Raw genomic sequence first — 19,441 nt, 5'->3', positions numbered from 1 at the left:
TGTGCGATGTCTGATCTCCGTTCAGATTCTGTGCAGGCCCGTATCTTATTTTTTGCAAATAAGTGGTACAGGCTACCTTTAAAAGATGCAGCCTGCCTTTAAGAGATGCGAGCAATTCACCCGAGATTTGGGCTCCCACTACTGGTGAGAAGTGTGAATCTGGTGGAATTGTCGTCTCAAGGCTGGACCATTACGCTTCCTTGAGGTAAGTGGTCAGGCAGGACGAATGTCTCGTGCTGTCTGCGACGGAACTAACGGGCGTGGGTTAATCGCACACCGCGATGCCTGCGCCCGGATTCGGGGGTTAACGAATTTAACCCCCTGTAGTATCGTAGCACTATCTTTGCTATGTGACACACTGACCTGCTCAGAGATTTGGAGGAACTGCGTACAGAAGAGACGCTGCGGGAGCTGCAACAACTCCGTCCTTTGTGCGGCTTCCGTGGTGGCGACTCGCTGGGCGACCTATTGAGGAAAGGAGCCACGTATGAGATATGGACCATTACCAGGCAATATCCTTCCTTGAAGATGCAGCCAACAGTGGGAGTTTCAGGATTATAGATTATTATTTAACATACACATGAAGTCAAAATTTGATTCTCCACCATGCTTAGCTGTCAGCCGTGGCTCAGCGGTTGGCTCTCTTGCCTCTAAATCAGAAGGCTGTGGGTTAAAGCTCCACTTCAGAGACCTGAGCACAAAATCCAGGCTGACACTCGCAGAAGAGCAGGGGAGATCTCCCGGTGTTCTGGCCAACATTCATCCGTCAACCAACACCTAAAGCAGATGATCTGGTCATTGCTGTTTGTGGGAGCTTGCTGTGCGTAAATTGGCTGATCCATTTCCTACACTGCAACAGTGACTACACTTCAAAGTTCTTTCTTTCTTTCTTTCTTCAATATCACCACCAAAAATTCACCTTGCTGCTGTTTGAGGGACTGTTGGTGTGAAATGGCTGCCATGTTCTTCCACTGACCATGTACAAGCTAGCCTATCATAGACTCTAACTCACTCATTTAATCTTCTGCATAAAAATCCTTGATCCTCAAAGGTGATCCAGCCTGCTCTTTCAAACTTCCCAACAAGTTCCTCACTGTAATGCTGGTACTAATAGTTCTTAATCCTATTCCCTACAAGAAATTTATCCAGTCCTTTTTTATCTTTCAAATCTGTTCCATCAGCCCTGCTGGTAATCTATTCCCCATTACTATCACCCTACTACTGAAAAATGTTGCCTAAATTCCATATCATCATTTGACATCCTGAACTTTAAAAGGTGTCCCCAATTCCTGCAGCCCTGAGCCCAACAGGATTTTGCTGAATCTAATTTCTCCATATCCCTGAAAATCTTAACAAGACCGTTACCATATCTCCTCTGCCTCTTCTCAAGAGAGTAAAGTCCCAAGGCAAGTCAATCTTTCTGCATAACCTAGCCCTCTTATATCCAGGGATCATCCTCCTAGCCCGCCTCTGGATTCCTTCCAATAACTCTCTAGGGATGATTTTAAACCCCAAGAACGGGTGGGTTGGGGGCGGGTGGGAGTTGAAAATAGTTGTTTTTTTGGGTCGCAACTGCAAAATGTTCGGACTTTGCATTCCCAGTGAGAAGCCTGTACTTTTCCGCGCTGACGTTAAACCCGGAAATAAAGCCGGGTTGCGGTCGTGACCCAAAAAACCAACTATTTTCAACTCCCACCTGCCCCCAACCCACCCGTTCTTGGGGTTTAAAATCACCCCCCATATCTTTTCTCTAATACTGGAACCAAAGTTGAACGCAATACTCCAGACGCAGTCTCAAGGCCAAATACAACTTTAACATCATTTCTTTGACCATTGTCATGCTCTGAGCTATATCCCAACATTTTATTTGCTTTATTGACCTCCTGTGAACACTGAACCAATGGTGTTAATGACCTATTGACCAGATCTCCTTCCTGTTCTCTTACCTCAGGTACATTTAAAATGTACTCCACGTTTTTGTTTACTCTGTCTGTCTATCTATCTCTCTCTATCTCTGTAACCTCCTCCAGCCCTACAACCCTCCGAGATCTCTGCGTCCTCCAATTCTGGCCTCTTGTGCATCCCCGATTTTTATCACTCCATCATTGGCGGCTGTGCCTTCAGTTGCCTAGACCTTAAACTCTGGAATTCTCTCCCTAAACCTCTCCGCCTCTCTACCTCTCTCTCCTCCTTTAAGATGCTCCTTAAAGTCTACCTCACCTGTCCTAATATCTCCTTATATGGCTCGGTGTCAAATATTGTTTGATTATGCTCCTGTGAAGTGCCTTGGAACGTTTTACTACGTTAAAGGCGCTATATCAAAGCAAGTTGTCGTTGTTGTCTAATCCCATGACTTTACACTTATCAGCACTGAACTCCATCTGCCATTTCTCTTCCCATTGACCTAGGACATCCAGATTCCTTTGGATTATTGCACGTTGACCAGCATCGTTAGTCACTGCACCCGATTTGGTGTCATCCGCAAACTTAAGACACTTTGGAGAACATACCATCCTCCTCCTTTATAAAAAGGACTAAAAAGCAGCTGCCCAAACCCTGTGGAACTTCAACGGTAACCAATCTCCACACTGATACCTCTCCATGCACCACCTCCCACCTTCTGAATCAGTCTGTGATATGGGACAGTATCAAATCCAGATGGATAACACCCACTGCCTCACTCCCATCCACCAGATCTATAATCTACTCAAAAAACCCAGTCAATGGGTCAGATGTGACCCGCCCTTTCTGAACTCATGTTGGCTCTCTCTAATCATACCCTGTCCTTTCAGACAATCCCTTATGCGATCTCTTACGCTATCCCTCATAAAAGTTGAGAATATTTTAACCACAATTGAGGGAAGGCTGTAACTTGAGGGTTTATCCCTTGCCCCAATTTTAAAAATGGAGTCACAGGTGCTATTTTCACAATTGCCCTTGGATGGAAAAGTTCAGAGCTCAGAGTCTTGTTTACCTTACGCTTGCTTAACCTATTTAATAAGCCTTCCCTTGTGATGTTAAGGGTTTTCTATCCACTCTCTCCCTTCTCCCCTTTCCCACTGGTAAAAATGAATACAAAATAATAATTTAGTAATTTTCCATTTTCTCGTCCTCATGCACTGCTTCCCCCCATCCACCAGATCTATAATCTACTCAAAAAACCCAGTCAATGGGTCAGATGTGACCCGCCCTTTCTGAACTCATGTTGGCTCTCTCTAATCATACCCCGTCCTTTCAGACAATCCCTTATGCGATCTCTTACGGGACTAAGATCTCTCTGCTTCCATCTCTCGCTTCCAATATAATTAAAGACTTTGCTATTGTCCGTTATGTTTTTCACCACCACCTGCTTCCTTTTCACGTCTTTTACCAGTTTCTTGACATTCTTCTGTTGGATTCTGTAATTCACCCTATCCTGTTCCCTTTACATTTCAGAATTTTACACCTTTCTGTGTCCCCAATATCTTGTGTGACTTCTTTTGTCATCTGCGTTGGTTTTACTCTCCGGTTTTGCCCTCAATTCATTTTTGGGATAAACTGTCTCTGCGATGTAAAAATGTCTCCTTAAAGCTTTTCCATTTCTCTCCACATCCTTCAACTGCTTCTGCTCATTTTATTTCTTGCAGATATCATTTCATCCCCTCAAACATCGCTGTTTGTGGGACCTTGCTGTGCGCAAATTGGCTGCCGCGTTTCCTACATTACAACAGTGACTACATTTCAAGAGTACTTCATTGGCTGTAAAGCGCTTTGGGGCATCCTGAGTTCGTGAAAGGTGCTATATAAATGCAGTCTTCTAATTCAATTTCTTCATAGTGCTTTATTATCTGTTTTGTCTTTATTTCAACCTTAAAAGTAATAATTTTTATAATCATTAGACTCCAAATTATTACTCCCTCATCAGTTAGTGATAATCCAATCTTGCTCCCCCCCTCCCCCATCACGTGGGTCCCCTCACTTGTTGTTTAAAAGATTCCTGAAGTACTTCAATGAACTCCTATATGCCCATAGGTTGCCCCCACTCTAAGTCCCTGACTATGTCAGGAGGATTCAAATCTCCCATTATTCCAATGGCAGCCCCAGCGCTAATCTTTTTTGTGACCTCCCACAGCGCTACATCCACGTCCTTTTTAATCCGCGGTGACCCGTAACGTATTTCTACCACTAAGCTTTTTATTTTCTACCTTCCACCTTCCAGATTAAGTGAAATAGACTCTGTGCCATTCTCTAATTTTTTCTTCTCAGCAACATATAAACCTTCTCTGGCAAACAGTTCTACACATTTGGTGTTAGTCTTGGCTCAGTGGTAGCACTCTTGCCTCTGAGTCAGAGGTCGTGGGTTCAAGCTCCACTCCAGAGAGTTGAGCACATAACCTAGGCTGATGTTTCAGTGCAGTACTTAGGGAGTGCTGCACTCTCGGAGGTGCTGTCTTTTGGATGAGACGTTAAACCGAGGCCCCGTCTGCCCTCTCAGGAGGACGCAAAAGTTCCCACGCCACTACTCAAATAAGAGCAGGGGAGCTCTCCCGGTGTCCTGTCCAATATTTATCCTCAACCAACATAAGTTGAAGGAAAAGATTATCTGGTCATTATCTCATTACTGTTTGTGGGATCTTGCTGTGTTCAAATTAGCTGCCGTGTTTCCTACATTACAACAGTGACTACTTCAAGAGTACTTCATTGGCTATAAAGCGCTTTAGGACGTCCTGAGTTCGTGAAAGGTGCTATATAAATGCAAATTGTTTCTTTCTTTTCTTCTTAAAACACACATAGTCCTGTAGATCTGTTCCCTGCTAATCTTTCAACTTTAGCCGGTTTTTAGTAACTCTTACAATATCTATTAGCCCCTATTTATCACCACTTCCAACTCATCCACTTTATTTCTTATGCTCTTTGCATTCAAATACTCCCACAGAATATTTGATAGTTCAATTAATACCTATTCCTGCAAACGCCAACCTGAATCCAAGCTAGGATAACTTGCATTTATATAGCATCTTTAATGTAGCAAAATGTCCCAACGTGCTTCCCAGAGGCGTAATCAAAAAAATCAATGCGAGGCCAAAGGAGAAGGCTTGACCAAAAGCTTGGTCAGGGAGGGATTCCAGAACCTTCCTAGGCAGCTAACAGCCAGGCCTGCAATGGTGGGGTGAAGGCAGAGGGAAAGGAACCTGGCCAGTCAGAGGTATGGAGGGATCTGGTGGGGGGCGGGGGGTGGAAATGTAGGGCTGGAGGATGTTACAGACATAGGGAGGAACAAGGCCATAAAGGAATGTCAACATGAAAATTAGACCAGCAGCCAATGTGGATCAGTGAGGACAGGAGGCGGATGGTGAGTGGGAATTGGTGCAGAATAGGAACCGGGCAGTACTGCTTCTCTGTAAAGGAGTTAATGATCTTAGCCACAACTGCCTTTGCCGATGTTAATCAGGAATTGAAAGACCCTTTTCTAAATTGTCATGGCATTCTTGATCAATCGAGAGCATTGCTTTATATTATCAGAGACCACCCTTAACAAGCTCAGAGTTGGTGCTTGGATAATAAGGTACTTGTTCAGAATGCGCCCTGTTTGATAGCAACCTTCCTATCCCATTCTAACCACGTGCTGTAAGCACATAGCTCATTAATCCAACAAGAGGCATAAGGCTAGATTTTCCAATGGTGTTATTTAATACCAGCTATAACCCATAACGCTGTTTGGAAATGTGTGACCTAATCTGTTGCAATTATATTTAATTCATTCACCGATTCGTAGAAATGTTATAATGGTCATGGATGATTGGTAGAAAATAACGTATGCATTGAACTGGGGGAAGAGTCAATCGTTCGGTTACAGCTGACAGTGGCTGTACTAGTAAAAGGGTGTTCATATCAACACATAGGTCAGGCCCTAGATTCACAGGTTTTAAAAACATACATCAATGTGTGAATAATTCACTGGATTGTATGGTACTTCTGTAAGCTGTTACAAAAGAAGTGTAATCACCCTCTACTCCACTGCCAGTACAGCAACTCTTTCGGGTTTACTTCCACCTATAGACCCTGAGTTGCACTGTGCAAGCAAACTTCAAGGAGACCATTGCCATCTTCACGTTATAGTGCTGTCCTAATATAAAAGAGCACTGCTGTCACAGGAGATGCCAAGTACCACCTCAGGAGGTGATTTCTAAGGCTCCTGTAAGGGTAGCAGTGCCCTTGTCAGAATGCCTGTGAACAATGGCACCCAGCGTGTTGATGCCCGATGCAACTGGCCACAGGCATTTCAGTACAAGTCAGCAATGTGGCTTCCATGTGATGGGAAGTAGGGGATGTCCCTCCTAGTTATCAGGAAAAGTCTGTGGCAAGAAAACTAAAGTTGTGATTATGACTTTTACACAACCGCTTGCCCATGCACAGTTCTTTCTTTATTGTGAAATCTGCCTCACAACATAAATGAGCTTAGTTTCCACAACATTTAAAATGGGACCATGTCAGTAACTGTTCCTAGTATACTATAATTGTCTTTACAGACATAAAATTGTCTAATGTTACATCCCTGTTCAGCAAATATTACACCCCTGTTCAAAAAACGGCAGAGGGATAAACCAGATAAGCCAGTCAGTCTAACGTCGCTGGTGGGGAAACTTTTAGAGACAATAATCTGGGACAAAATTAATCGTCACTTGGAAAAACATGGTTTAATCAATGATAGCCAGCATGGATTTGTTAACAACAAATCCTGTTTGACTAACTTGATTGAGTTATTTGATGAAGTAACGGTTGATGAGGGTAGTGTGATTGATATTGCGTATATGGAATTTCAAAAGATGTTTGACAAAGTACCACATAATAGACCAGATTGAAGCCCATGGGATTAAAGGGACAGTGGCAGCATGGGTATGAAATTGGCTAAGGGACAGAAAGCAGAGAGTAGTGGTGAAGGGTTGTTTTTCAGACTGGAGGGATGTATATAGTGGTGTTCCTCAGGGGGTCAGTATTAGGACCACTGCTCTTTTCGATATATATTAATGACCTGCACTTGGGTATACAGGGCATAATTTCAAAGTTTACAGATGACACAAAACTCGGAAATGTAGTAAACAGTGAGGAGGATAGTAACAGACTTCAGGAGGACATAGACAGACTGGTGAAATAGGCACACACATGACAGATAGAATTTAATGCAGAGAAGTGTGAAGTGATGCATTTTGGAAGGATTAATGAGGAGAGGCAGTATAAACTAAATGGTACAATTTTAAAAGGGGTGCAGGAACAGAGAGTCCTGTGGGTTTACGTACAGAAATCTTTGAAGGTGGCAGGATAATTTGAGAAGGCTGTTAAAAAAGTGTACGGGATCCTTGGCTTTATAAATAGAGGCATAGAGTACAAAAGCAAGGAAGTTATGCTAAACCGTTTAAATCACTGGTTAGGCCTCAGATGGAGTATTGTGACCAATTCTGGGCACCACACTTTAGGAAAGATGTCAAGGCCTTGGAGAGGGTGCAGAGGAGATTTACTAGAATGGTACCAGGGATGAGGGACTTCAGTTACGTGGAGAGACTGGAGAAGTTGGGATTGTTCTCCTGACAGCAGAGAAGGTTAATGGGAGATTTGGTAGAAGCGTTCAAAATTATGAAGGGTTTTGATAGAGTAAATAAGGAGAAACTATTTCTACTGGCATAAGGGTCGGTAACCAGAGGACACAGATTTAAGATAATTGGCAAAAGAGCCAATGAGATGAGGAAAAATTTTTTACGCAGTGAGTTGTTATGATCTGGAACGCACTGCCTGAAAGGGTGGTGGAAGCAGATTCAATAGTAACTTCCAAAAGGGAATTGGATAAATACTTGAAGGGGGAAAATTGCAGGGCTATGGGGAAAGAGCGGGAAGGGACTAATTGGATAACTCTTTCAAAGAGCTGGCACAGACACGATGGGCTGTAAGATTCTATGATTCTAATAGGTGGAAAGCTTTTTGTGGATTAAAACCCAGTATTGGTGGGTTGTCTTTATTGTCCCTTAATCTAATTCCCACTTTTGTTTCAAGCACACGGATCTTGGATTATATCATGATGTACAGGAAATTGTCCTCTGCACATTTCTTTCCCCCCTCCCCCATCATTTCCATGTTATAGCTCCCCTATTGATGGATACTGCAGTCCTACGTCTGCACCTAGTGCAGTACAAACAGCAGTTCCGCTAGCAAAGAACTTTAGGTACACTGCCTGTTCACACTGCGTGGAGTGAGGGAGGGGTGTAAACACCTACACTGAGTGGGGGAAAGGTGGAAGAGGAAAGCTTCTCACCTGTGTATCAAACATCTACACTGAGTGGGGGAAAAGGGGAAGGGCAAAGCTTCTCACCTGTGTACCTGTGTATCAAACACTTGCACTGCGCTACTTCTCCGTATTTCAGACTGATTCAGGTCAGTTTCTTCCAATAGAGAACAATGGAAATGGTCATTTGAAATTAAACAGCAGCTCACACACTGCCAGCACCTCTCAAAGGGTTAAAAAGTGACTGCTTATAGTCCACATTTATATACTGCCTCTGCCGTGAAACAAATTAAGACCACATTAAGCAGATTCCCTCACTTACACAGGCACTGTCACACTGCTTGCTGCGTACCAGTGTGCTGAGAATATTGACTTGACACTGATGCAAAAGGTGCAGCCTAGAGGCAACATTACACTGAGTTACACCAAACTACGTAGGACCTTCTTGTGGAACTGTGCATCCCAGTGCTTATCTCACATCACACTCCAGATGCTAACTGCAACAGTCATGCAAGAAAGGTGAGGCAATATATCATGGGAACATAGGAACGAAAGTAGGCTATTCAGCCCCTCAAGCCTGTTCCGCCATTCAATTAGATCATGGCTGATCTGTATCTTAACTCTATTTACCCGCCTTGGTTCCGTAACCCTTAATACCCTTGCTGTAAAGAAATCTATCAATCTCAGTTTTGAAATTTTCAATTGACCCCCAGCTCAACAGCTCTTCGGGGAGAGAATTCCAGATTTCCACTCCCCATTGTGAAGTGGTGCTTCCTGACATCACCCCTGAATGACCTAGCTCTGATTTTAAGGTTATGTCTCCTTGTTCTGGACTCCCCCACCAGAGAAAAATAGCTTCTCTCTATATACTGTAACAACTCATCTAATCATCTTAAACACCTCAATCATATCAAAAAGCAATTATGGATTCAACTTGAACCCAAAACAAAAGGCAAACCACAGCCTAAGAAAAACAAACAATCTGTTCAAGTGGGGAGGGGGAGCCCATTCTGGATAGTGATGGGATAATGTTGCTTGCACGGTTCCCAACAGGATGATTGTGAATCCATGCCCTACTTGTAGTTAGCTGCCTTTGCTCAGATTGAAACCTTGTTCAGGTGATGGGTTTTCAAGTTGACTAATTTATATTTATCAGATTCTTGTGCTTGTACTAGTGTACATTTATTGAACATTTTAAACCAAAGTCACAAGAACATCAAAAACATAGAATAAAACACAGCAAAACTGAGTTTTAAACTGAGGAAAAAGGTCCAACAAAATGTAAACAATGTGGAACGCTTGGCTCTGCATGGCCATCTAATGAGATTAGATTATTCTTACAGTGCACTCCCAGCAACAAGCACATTTCAAAAAGACATGAGAATCACTTTGAAGACAACAACCATCATACAGTACAGCTCTGTGCTAAGGAGGGCAGCATGAGATGATGGCTTCAGCTTGCATCAGAGGACTGAACAGTTGCTGGGATAACTATTAACGATTTAAACATACCGCTTTCTTTGTTTGTTCCTGTCTTTGCGTTTGCTTTTAGGGGTCGTAGACCTACAAACAAGACAAATGAAGAGACAAGTGAGGAGAAAAAAAATGCCCAGCAATTCTTTAGACCACAGACCTGCTTCTGATTCCAGTCTACAAATCATTTAAAATATGGATTTCTTGTAAGATGTATTTTTTTTGGTTAATTCTTGTGTTCATCACGGTGAAGAATGCTAGATTTGGAGAATGGAATACTTTGCCACAATTTGTCCTCAATGTCAGCACCAAGTATTTCCAGGTCAGGAGCCAGTCACTCCCATGGGTCAGATGCTGAATTAAACTCTCTCTACTGTTTCCAAACAATGCAACTTTACTGCATCTATGACCACCCATTACTGTGCATGTACGCAATTTCAATTTCCAATATTGTCCAGCCTTGTGAGTGAGGCTGTCAATAAAGTAGCAAAGTGAACCGTTTTATGCTTGGTGTTTATAGCAACTAGGAACTGGATTGAGACTGCGCAAACTTATTTCACTTAGGAATTCTGCAGCCATCAGAGAGAGGAGACTTTCATCCCAACAGGCTGGCTTGGATTGAAATCCAAATCCCTGGAACAATAGGACATTGTACTAAGCCACTGCACCACCCACCTTCTACATTAGTATTTCTTTTGGTGAAGGGGACACTGTGGGTGAGAACAGCAGAAGCCAGGCATCATGGGAACAGGAGTCAGTCATTCATCCCCTCGAGCCTGTTCCACCATTCAATTAGATCATGGCTGATCTGTACCTCAATTCCATTTACTTGCCTTTGTTCCATATCCTTTGGTAAAGGTCTTGAAAATTTTAATTTACCCGGTATCCACAGCCTTTTGGGGGGAGAGAGTTCCAGATTTCTACTACCCTTTGTGTGAAAAGGTGCTTCTTGATTTCACTCCAAAGTGGCCTAGCTCTAATTTTAAGAAAATGGCCCCTTGTTGTGGAATCCACCACCGTAGGAAATAGTGTCTCTGTATCTACCTTATCAAATCCCTCCATCATTTTAAACATCTCAATTAGATGACTTTTCAACTTTCTAAACACAAGGGAATACAAACCAAGTTTATGCAACCTGTCCTCATAATATAACTCCTGATATCATTCTGATGAATCTGTGCTGTAGCCTATCCAAGGCCAATATATCCTTCCTGAGGTTCGGTACCCAAAACTGAATGCAGTACTCCAGATGGGGTCTGACCGAGGCTCTGTACAACTGAAGCATCATTTCCTCAATTTTGTTTTCCAACCCCTTTTAGGTTTAGGCTAACATTCCATTCACCTTTTTGATCACTTTTTGTACCTTTGCACTAGCTTCTAGTAATTTGTGTACATGGACATCTAAATCCCTTTGCTTCTCCACAGCTTCTAGTCTCTCACCATTAAGAAAATATTCAGACTGGTCTTTCTCAGATCCAAAGTGAATTACCTCACACTTCCCCATATTGAACTCTATCTGCCACTGTTTTGCCAACTCACTTAATCTGTCTATGTCACTTTTTAACTTCCTGCTCCCATCTACACAAATTACTGTGCCTCCTAACTTAGTGTCATCTGCAAATTTGGATGTACATCTCTCTATTCCTTTGTCCAAGTCATTTATATATGTACGGTGAAAAGCTGAGGCCCCAAGATGGATCCCTGGAGAACACCATTTGTTGCATCCCGCCAATCAGAATATGTTCCCTTCATCCATACTCTCTGCCTCCTACCTCCCAATCAATTACCAACCCATTTCATAAGGTTACCTCCAATTCCTTGTGCTTTCATTTTTGCTAATAATCTCGTGTGGAACCTTATCATAAGCCTTCTGGAAGTCCATGTAGACAACACTCGCCTATCTACTGTGCTAGTGACCTCCATAAAAATTCAACTAGAGATTAGTCAGACATGACCTACCCTTCACAAATCCATGCTGACTCCATTTGATCAGCTGATACCTATCCATCATTTAACATTTTTTGCAATGCGATATTTTTGAACCATCACATTTCAATGTTAACAAAGTTCTCCTTTAAAACAGTTTATGTTATTAAATGCAACACAATTAGATGCCTAAATTGCAGATAGAAATGGGAAATATTTGATGGATGATCAAACAAGAAAGAATCTGCATTTATAAAGTGCCTTTCACAGTCTCAGAACATCCTAAAGCACTTCACAGCCAAAGAAGCACTTTTGAAGTGCAGTCACTGTTATGTAGGCAAACACAGTTGCCAATTTTTAAAATCTGTTCTTGGGTTATGGGTGACATGGGCAAGACAGTATTTGTTGCTCATCCTTAGTTAGACTGAGGGCATTAAGAGTCAACCATCTAGTGTGGGACTGGAATCATTTGTAGGCCAGACCAGGTAGGGGTGGCAGGTTCCCTTCCTTGAAGGAGATTAGCAAACCAGATGGGTTTCTATAACAACCCGACAGTTTTCATGGTCATTGTTTTCTGATGCCAGCCCACAAATTACGAGATTTTATTGAGTTCAATTTCACAATCCGACCTCTGGGTTGTTGGCCTAGTACTTTAACCACTAAGCTACCGTACCCTGTTATTTTAGATGTGGAGATGCCGGTGATGGACTGGGGTTGACAATTGTAAACAATTTTACAACACCAAGTTATAGTCCAGCAATTTTATTTTAAATTCACAAGCTTTCGGAGGCTACCTCCTTCCTCAGGTGAACGATGTGGAAAATCGTTCACCTGAGGAAGGAGGAAGCCTCCGAAAGCTTGTGAATTTAAAATAAAATTGCTGGACTATAACTTGGTGTTGTAAAATTGTTTACAATTGTTATTTTAGAGGCAGCAAAGTCCCAGCATTGAAACAAATGTTAATCTGTTTTTAGCGGTGTTGATTAAGGGATAAATATTGTCCAGAATGCCTGAGAAAAGCCGAATGTTCCAAGTGAAGAGCATTTGAGGACACAGGCCCAGAAATTACATCGTGGGACGCCAGTGTTTAAAATTCCTCAGTTCACTGTCTTAGTGGAGGTGTTAACCCAGGCACTTTAAATGGGTTAACATCTCTTCTAAAATCTGAGAGGAACTTCAGGCGAATGTCTTAAGTGTTCATTCAGTAGTATCCCATGGTAATTTGAGGGCCATTATGTGATGCAAATATTAATAATATGTGCATTATTTAATACTGTCTGTTGAATTCAAGACAATAAAAACCAATGTAACATAAATCTAAGCTTTTGTGCCAAGTACCCATTACTATTGTACAGTATATCTCCATGATACAAAAACAACTTTCATTAATATAGATATCAACGCATTTAAAGTAACTAAGTTAACACCTCCACTAAGACAGTTACAGAGGAATTTTAAATACTAGTGTCCCGCAATGTAATTTCAGGGCCTATGTTTTCATATAAGAAACGTCCCAAGATATTTCACAAATAGGCTTAATGAAAACAGCTGTCGGGCCAGGAAGGGAGAGATTAAGTTGGGTGAAGAGTAGGTTGAAGGGATAGGTTTTGAGGAGGTTTTTAGAAGGTGGAGGGAGAGGTGCAGTCGGAAAAGTTTCGTGTTCCAAAGAGTAGAAGCGAGGTAGCTGAGGTCTTTGCCACGAATGGGAGGGGGAGGGTTTGTTGGGAGGGTGTTACATAGAAGGTCGGAGTCAGAGGATGGGAACACCTAGTAACAGACCAAGGGCTGTTGTAGGGATAAGTAAGGCCAAGGAGACAGAGGGATTTTTGGACGAGGCCAAGCATTACGAATTGAATCATAAGAAGATGAGGAGCTGGTGTAGGTCCACAAGGATGATGGGGGTGATGGATGAGCAGGATTTAGTGAGGGGCAGGTCTTGCGCGGCAGAGTTTTGGGCAAGTTGGAGTTTGCGGAAGGTGGTGGATGGGATGCTAGAAAGGGTAACGTTAGAATAGTAGGGGTGGAAATTGGTTATGGCTCAGCACCTGCTCCGCCGACTGCCAACCACTTCTGGCAAGGGGAGCTAAAACAGTCGTCAGGACCCTCATTTACATATCCAAGTAGTAAGCGCCTGTTTTAGGCGGCCGACCGGAATGCCAGCATAGCCGCCTACAGCAATATGGAGGCATCCGTAGGTACTGATTGGACATGGGACACTGCACCCCGAAATTGGTCCTTTTTGCCCTTGATGTTTGCCTGGAAAACAGGTGCAATGAGGAACAATTTCTACCCCTGAGCCTGGAGGCGACAAAGGCATGTATAATAGTTTCAGCACCAGACGTAGGATGGAAGCAGGCAATAGGTGGAAGTTAAGACGTCTTTCTGTTAGATAGGATGTGGAGTTCAAATCTCAGATTAAGTTCAAGGTCAAACAGGATGGCAAATTTGTGAATGTCTGGTTCAGTGTGAGAAAGTGGTCTGGGAGGGCCATAGAATCAATGATAAGGGCCTCGGCCCATGGCTTCAGTGTTCCAGATGTTCAGCTGGAGGAAGTTGTGGCTCACCTTGGACTTGATGTTAGACAAGCAGTCTAACATCATGGAGGCAGTCGAGAGTTGTTATGATCTGGAATGCACTACCTGAAAGGGCGGTGGAAGCAGATTCAATAGCAACTTTCAAAAGGGAATTGGATAAATAATTGAAGTGGATAAATTTGCAGGGCTTTGGGGAAAGAGCAGGACAGTGGGACTAATTGGATAGCTTTTTCAAAGAACTGGCATGGGCATGATGGGCCGAATGGCCTCCTTCTGTGCTGTATCATTCTATGATTCTATAAGTTGTGGGGGGTAGAGAGTACACCAATGTACTCAATGTGACTACTGACCCTGTGTGTGCAGATGATGTCACCAAGAGATAGTGTGTAGATTAAAAGGAGTGAGCCAAGGATAAATCCTAGGGGGACCCCGGAGTTGATGGTGCAGGGGAGAGAACAGAAGCCATAGTTGGTCTTGGTCTTGTGTCAGTTGGGAATGAAATATGCTGAAAGCTTACCTCTCTGTCTTCCTTTTTTCCTACAATCCCATCTTCCACCCTCCGTAAACATGAGCTCATCCAAAACTCTGCTGTCCATATCTTAGCTCATTCACCCATCACTCCTGTGCTCGTTGACCTACACTGGCCCCCGGTCCAGCAACGCCTCGAGTTTAAAATTCTCATCCTTATGTTTAAATCCCTCCATGGGCTTGTCCCTCCCTAGCTCTGTAACCTGCTCTAGCCGTACAACCCTCAGAGAACTCTGCATTCCTCCAATTCTGGCCTCTTGTGCATCCCCAAATTTCCTTTGCCCCATCCTTGGCGGCCGTGCCTTCAGCTGTCTAGGCCTTAATCTCTGGAATTCCCTCCCTAAGCCTCTCCACCTCTCCACCTCTCTCTCCTCCTTTAAGACACTCCTTAAATCCTACCTCTTTGACCAAGCTTCTGGTCACCTATCCTAATATCTCCTTATATGGCTCGGTATCAAATTTGTCCAATTACATTCCTGTGAAGCACCTTGGAATATTTTACTATGTTAAAGACACTATATAAATTCAAGTTGCTGTTATAGGATTTTTTAACAAAAGCTTGGCATCGCCTAACCACAACTTCTTGATTTATCTCGTCTGCTCTCTTAGTCCATTCAATGCTGTTAATGTTTTGTACTGTGGGCTTTAGCCCCTAATTTAGGAAACTTCTGTGGATCAATAATTAAACTTATATTTTTTTAACTGTAGTCAGAATGCCTTGAAATTCTAAGTCAACTTTTAGTTTACTGTAATATGGCACTTCAATGAATTCCATCCATGGTACTACGGCATTACAACAGATTTAAGTCTCAATTCTGGAAGCAATGACACAGATAAAGATGGGCAATGCAGCACTGAGCTCTTCCAGCCCTTTTTGGCTGAAAGTACTATCACATTAATTTGTGAAGTAAGCCCATATTCCTTCCTCCTTGTGTTGGCTTTCAGCAGAAGGAGTAGAGTGAACCACTTCCATGCAACAAATATTAACCAGTCCCAACATGCAAAATGTATTTTGTCTTCAGATGTAATGCTGCCACCCTTTTTGGCTTTGGACCAGAGTGGAAATTTCCAGAATGTAAAATCTGGGTTTCAAAATTGAAGTTCATTTTTTCCCCCACTTAATTTTTGTGTCTCATGATATGGAAGCATTGGTTATTAAGGATTCAATTAATTTTCGATGGCAAAGAAAACCTCGCAGCCAATCCATAATCCCAGCAGCACTCTAATCCTAACCTGCCCATTGTGTGATTTTGGACTTGGGAAAAGGTTGCAACTTTTAAATACTCAAATGTGATGTCCGTCTTTCACTGAAGATTAAAATACAATCCTCAGGAGCGGAGCGGTTGTGTGGTCATTGGAACTAGGCAGTGAATGGACCTTTTACAACAGTATCAAATTATTTTCTATGCTTACCTATGCCTCCTCTTTTTTCTGGAACCTGAATCAGACCTGTACAAGATGAGAAGTGAGTAAGAACAGGTTTTGCTTGATGCAGCCTCTAGTACAATGCACTATGATCACTCAAAGACTCATTTTCAATAGAAACTTACAAGTTACCATATATCAAGGTTATTTAAACAATTGGATCATTTCAAAGCGAGAAAAACTTAGAGATTTTCGGTGTAAAACACGTTTTTTGATCATAACCGTGTAACATTTAATAATTTCTCAAGGGCCCATGTTTCTGTCTCAGAAGGTGTCACGGGCATTAGGATCTGTGATTCAGTAACACAAATATCATTTTCTTTCGTATGGATATTTAATAGGGGTAATGTGTAAATAAAACCTTCCTATGGGGTGTCAGTAGAATATAAAACGGCCACCAGACAGAAACTGACCCCCAGCTTTAGGATTTTGCTATAGCTTGTTTGGCACAGTTACATTTGATATAAAGGTTTCTCCAACAGTCGCCCACAGCCAAATTGTCCCGGTAACTTTATTTACATTGCAATTCAAAGAGATGATCAAGGAAAGAGTTCTGGTGGAGCTGAACTTATTCAGATTAAGCAGCAATCATAACAAAACCTAATTCTGGGCTGCACAAGTGGTTCACAAAATGTTGGTTCTCTTATACAAGGTTTACCTTCAGAAGCCATACAAAATGCATGTTCTAGTGAGAGGCTGCTATAGAGGGGATTTTTTTTACATTGCGTTCTCTCAGAGATAAAACTCTAAGTGACGAACATCATACTAGAGGCCATTATACCAGAATGTTCTAATGCGGTACTAGTAGAGTGCATATTATAATGCTTCAATACACTATTAAGGCCAAAACCTTATCTCTGGCCTCCTAATTTTTCAGTCCAAAGTGTGCATCATCCCTAAAAAACCTCCTCCAACCAGAAGTGTGGAGACGTTTCCCACAATTTGCATCATTGCTGCTCTGGGTTAGCTGAGCACATTGAGCTGAATTGTGTCAGCTTTTCCTTCCCACCTCTTTCCCCTCCTTCCCAAGATGGAATGGTTCACAAGTGCCGTGCTTTATCAAGAGCCTGGGTCAAGAATTCATGAACTCACTTAACTGTGGCAAATGAGTGTCAGTGACTCAAACTCAGAATCTTTGAATTGAGAGTCAGCTTGTGTCCAAGTTGGTCACGTGGCCAAGGACCAATCACTATTCTACTGAGACACTATAGAGGAAGGTTCCAAGTTGTTCAAACCGGACAATCAAAGTAATAAAAATGGCGGTTCTCTCATTTGGTGTTAACTGCATAATTTGTAAACACCAAATCAAACAAGGCATGCCAAAGATGCCTAGAGATAGAAGCCTAGATTTCCTGATTGGCAATATTTTAATGCTGGTATTGACCCATCCGTTTTAAATCGGGTAAGGCTGATATTAAAATAATGGTGATCAAAAAATCTAGGCCAGAATGTCATTAATAATTCCTTACTTACTTTTGGAGAAGATACACTGCACCTATTGGTTTGATTTTAGTACTTTTTTCAGAGTGGTGTGGGTGAACAGTTCTCCGTTTGGGCAAAGCTCGGTTCTGCACATGCACAGGCCTTCAACTATCCTGCAAGCTCTTTCCTAACATTAAAACTTAAGATGTCAAACGCCACCTAAAGAGCTTCAAAATTAGGCTTGGCACAGTTGCTGTAACACTGTAAATAGTGTTAGGCCGGAATAGTGTGAGACCAACCCCTGTCATTTGATCTCTCACCGCTAATAAGAATCTGACTCACTCCCCATTCTTTAGACTGCAACGAAAGTACACTTCTACCATGCCAAATTTTAACTGACCTATTTATTCTTTGAATCCAATACTACACATAGCAGTCTGAATAAATCCCAAGTCTGCAGTGTAATGATGGAGTCGAGTGTCCCATTAATCGAGCTACACTTTCTTCTTAAAGAACTGTGATTTTTTTTTGAATCGTGTTCCGTGTACATCTGGAGGGCAGTGCGCTACAAGTCAGAACAAGTTAGACTGACATTTTTCCATTCAATGATGAGGTGAGTTCTGGAGTATGGCATGTAGTGTTGATTACCCTACCCAAGGGTTTGGATAATTGTGACCAGGGTTATTATAGGCCTCAAGGGGACTAAGTCATAAAGGTTCAAGCAGCTAAATTTACTTTTGATGCAAGAAAGACTGGGAGGAGACATGATAGTCTTCAAAGTAATGAAAGGTAGAGGCCAGGTGGAAGTAAGCAAGCTAATTATCTTGGACAATGAGCATTAAACCATAGGGATCTAGTACAAATTCACAGCAAGGTTAGAGATTAGAAAAATAAAAACATTTTCCCCTCCCTCCCACACACACACACAGGATAGCGGATCTACAAAACAGACCCCCAGAGAAAGTGGTTGATTTGGGATCACCTGGCACTTTTAAAAAGGAACTGGATTGATATCTGTTGAAAAACAGGATTGAGCCTTATCGAGGTAATTAACAACAATGCTTGATTTGTTTTTGCAAATGGAAGGAGGTTTGTGTTTTTTAAAGTTGGGGATCAACGAGTGGTGCGAGAAGGGGAGTCCATGACAGAATAATCACACAAGGCCTCTGGATGGCACAGGGTTGATGGGCTGAATGACCTTTACTTGCTTCACATTTTCTTACATTCTTAATATTTTTGGGTGCTGATATCAATTTGGAACTGGGTTGGTGGAGTTGCTGAGTCTGACAATTGACATTAGAAGCCGAGGAGGTAGATTTTTCTCCATTCAATACCCCTAGCGAAATAAGTGGGTGTAAGCATAAAGTGCATAAACTCACTTTATAGCCATGTCTTTTTTTCACTAACTAGCTAAGAGAGTATAAAGTATATCAATATTGCTCATTAAATAAGAGTTTAAGTTATCGGGTACTTTGCAAGCATATTCTGTTCATTTGCACTGCTGTGCTCTGTAACAATTTCCACACAATGCAATTGGCAATCACTGTTTAAATACATTTTTTAAGGATGTTAAACAAACATAAATCTTTGTGACAACTTAATTTTTTCTACGTTGTCCTTAATAACAAGACTTACTCATTGAAAAGAATCAGGTCCAGAGGTCCATCTTTCTGACAATGTTGTTATGTTTAAAAAGCAACACAATGCTGATGTATTAATTTAATTACTTAATTTGTCTAATGAGCAAGTGGTGTCAGGGTTGGGGGAGGTGAAAGAATGCTGGCACACATATAAGGCTGTGGTTGTCTTTCAGTAGGAGCAGTGTGATGTTTGCAACCAGTGAGACTCCCGCTTTGCTGCCTGACTGTAAACCACGCTC

At 42.2% G+C, this 19,441-nt stretch overlaps 1 protein-coding gene across 1 annotated transcript in view; it reads right to left on the bottom strand.

The window, feature by feature from the left end:
• Positions 1-19,441, bottom strand: part of srrm3 (serine/arginine repetitive matrix 3) — a 632,220-nt gene that overhangs the window by 44,234 nt on the left and 568,545 nt on the right. Inside the window, exons 9-11 of the mRNA XM_068007973.1 lie at positions 16,129-16,164; positions 9,767-9,817; positions 364-465 (exon numbers count right to left, since the gene is read on the bottom strand). Of these exons, the coding sequence (XP_067864074.1) occupies positions 364-465; positions 9,767-9,817; positions 16,129-16,164 (189 nt within the window). The remainder of the gene's footprint in view (positions 1-363; positions 466-9,766; positions 9,818-16,128; positions 16,165-19,441) is intronic.

This window comes from Heptranchias perlo, chromosome 28 (genome assembly GCF_035084215.1).
Source record: "Heptranchias perlo isolate sHepPer1 chromosome 28, sHepPer1.hap1, whole genome shotgun sequence".
Lineage (NCBI taxonomy): Eukaryota > Metazoa > Chordata > Chondrichthyes > Hexanchiformes > Hexanchidae > Heptranchias > Heptranchias perlo.
Note: the sequence above shows the minus strand (reverse complement) of the source record. Positions and strands in the feature narration are given on the sequence as shown.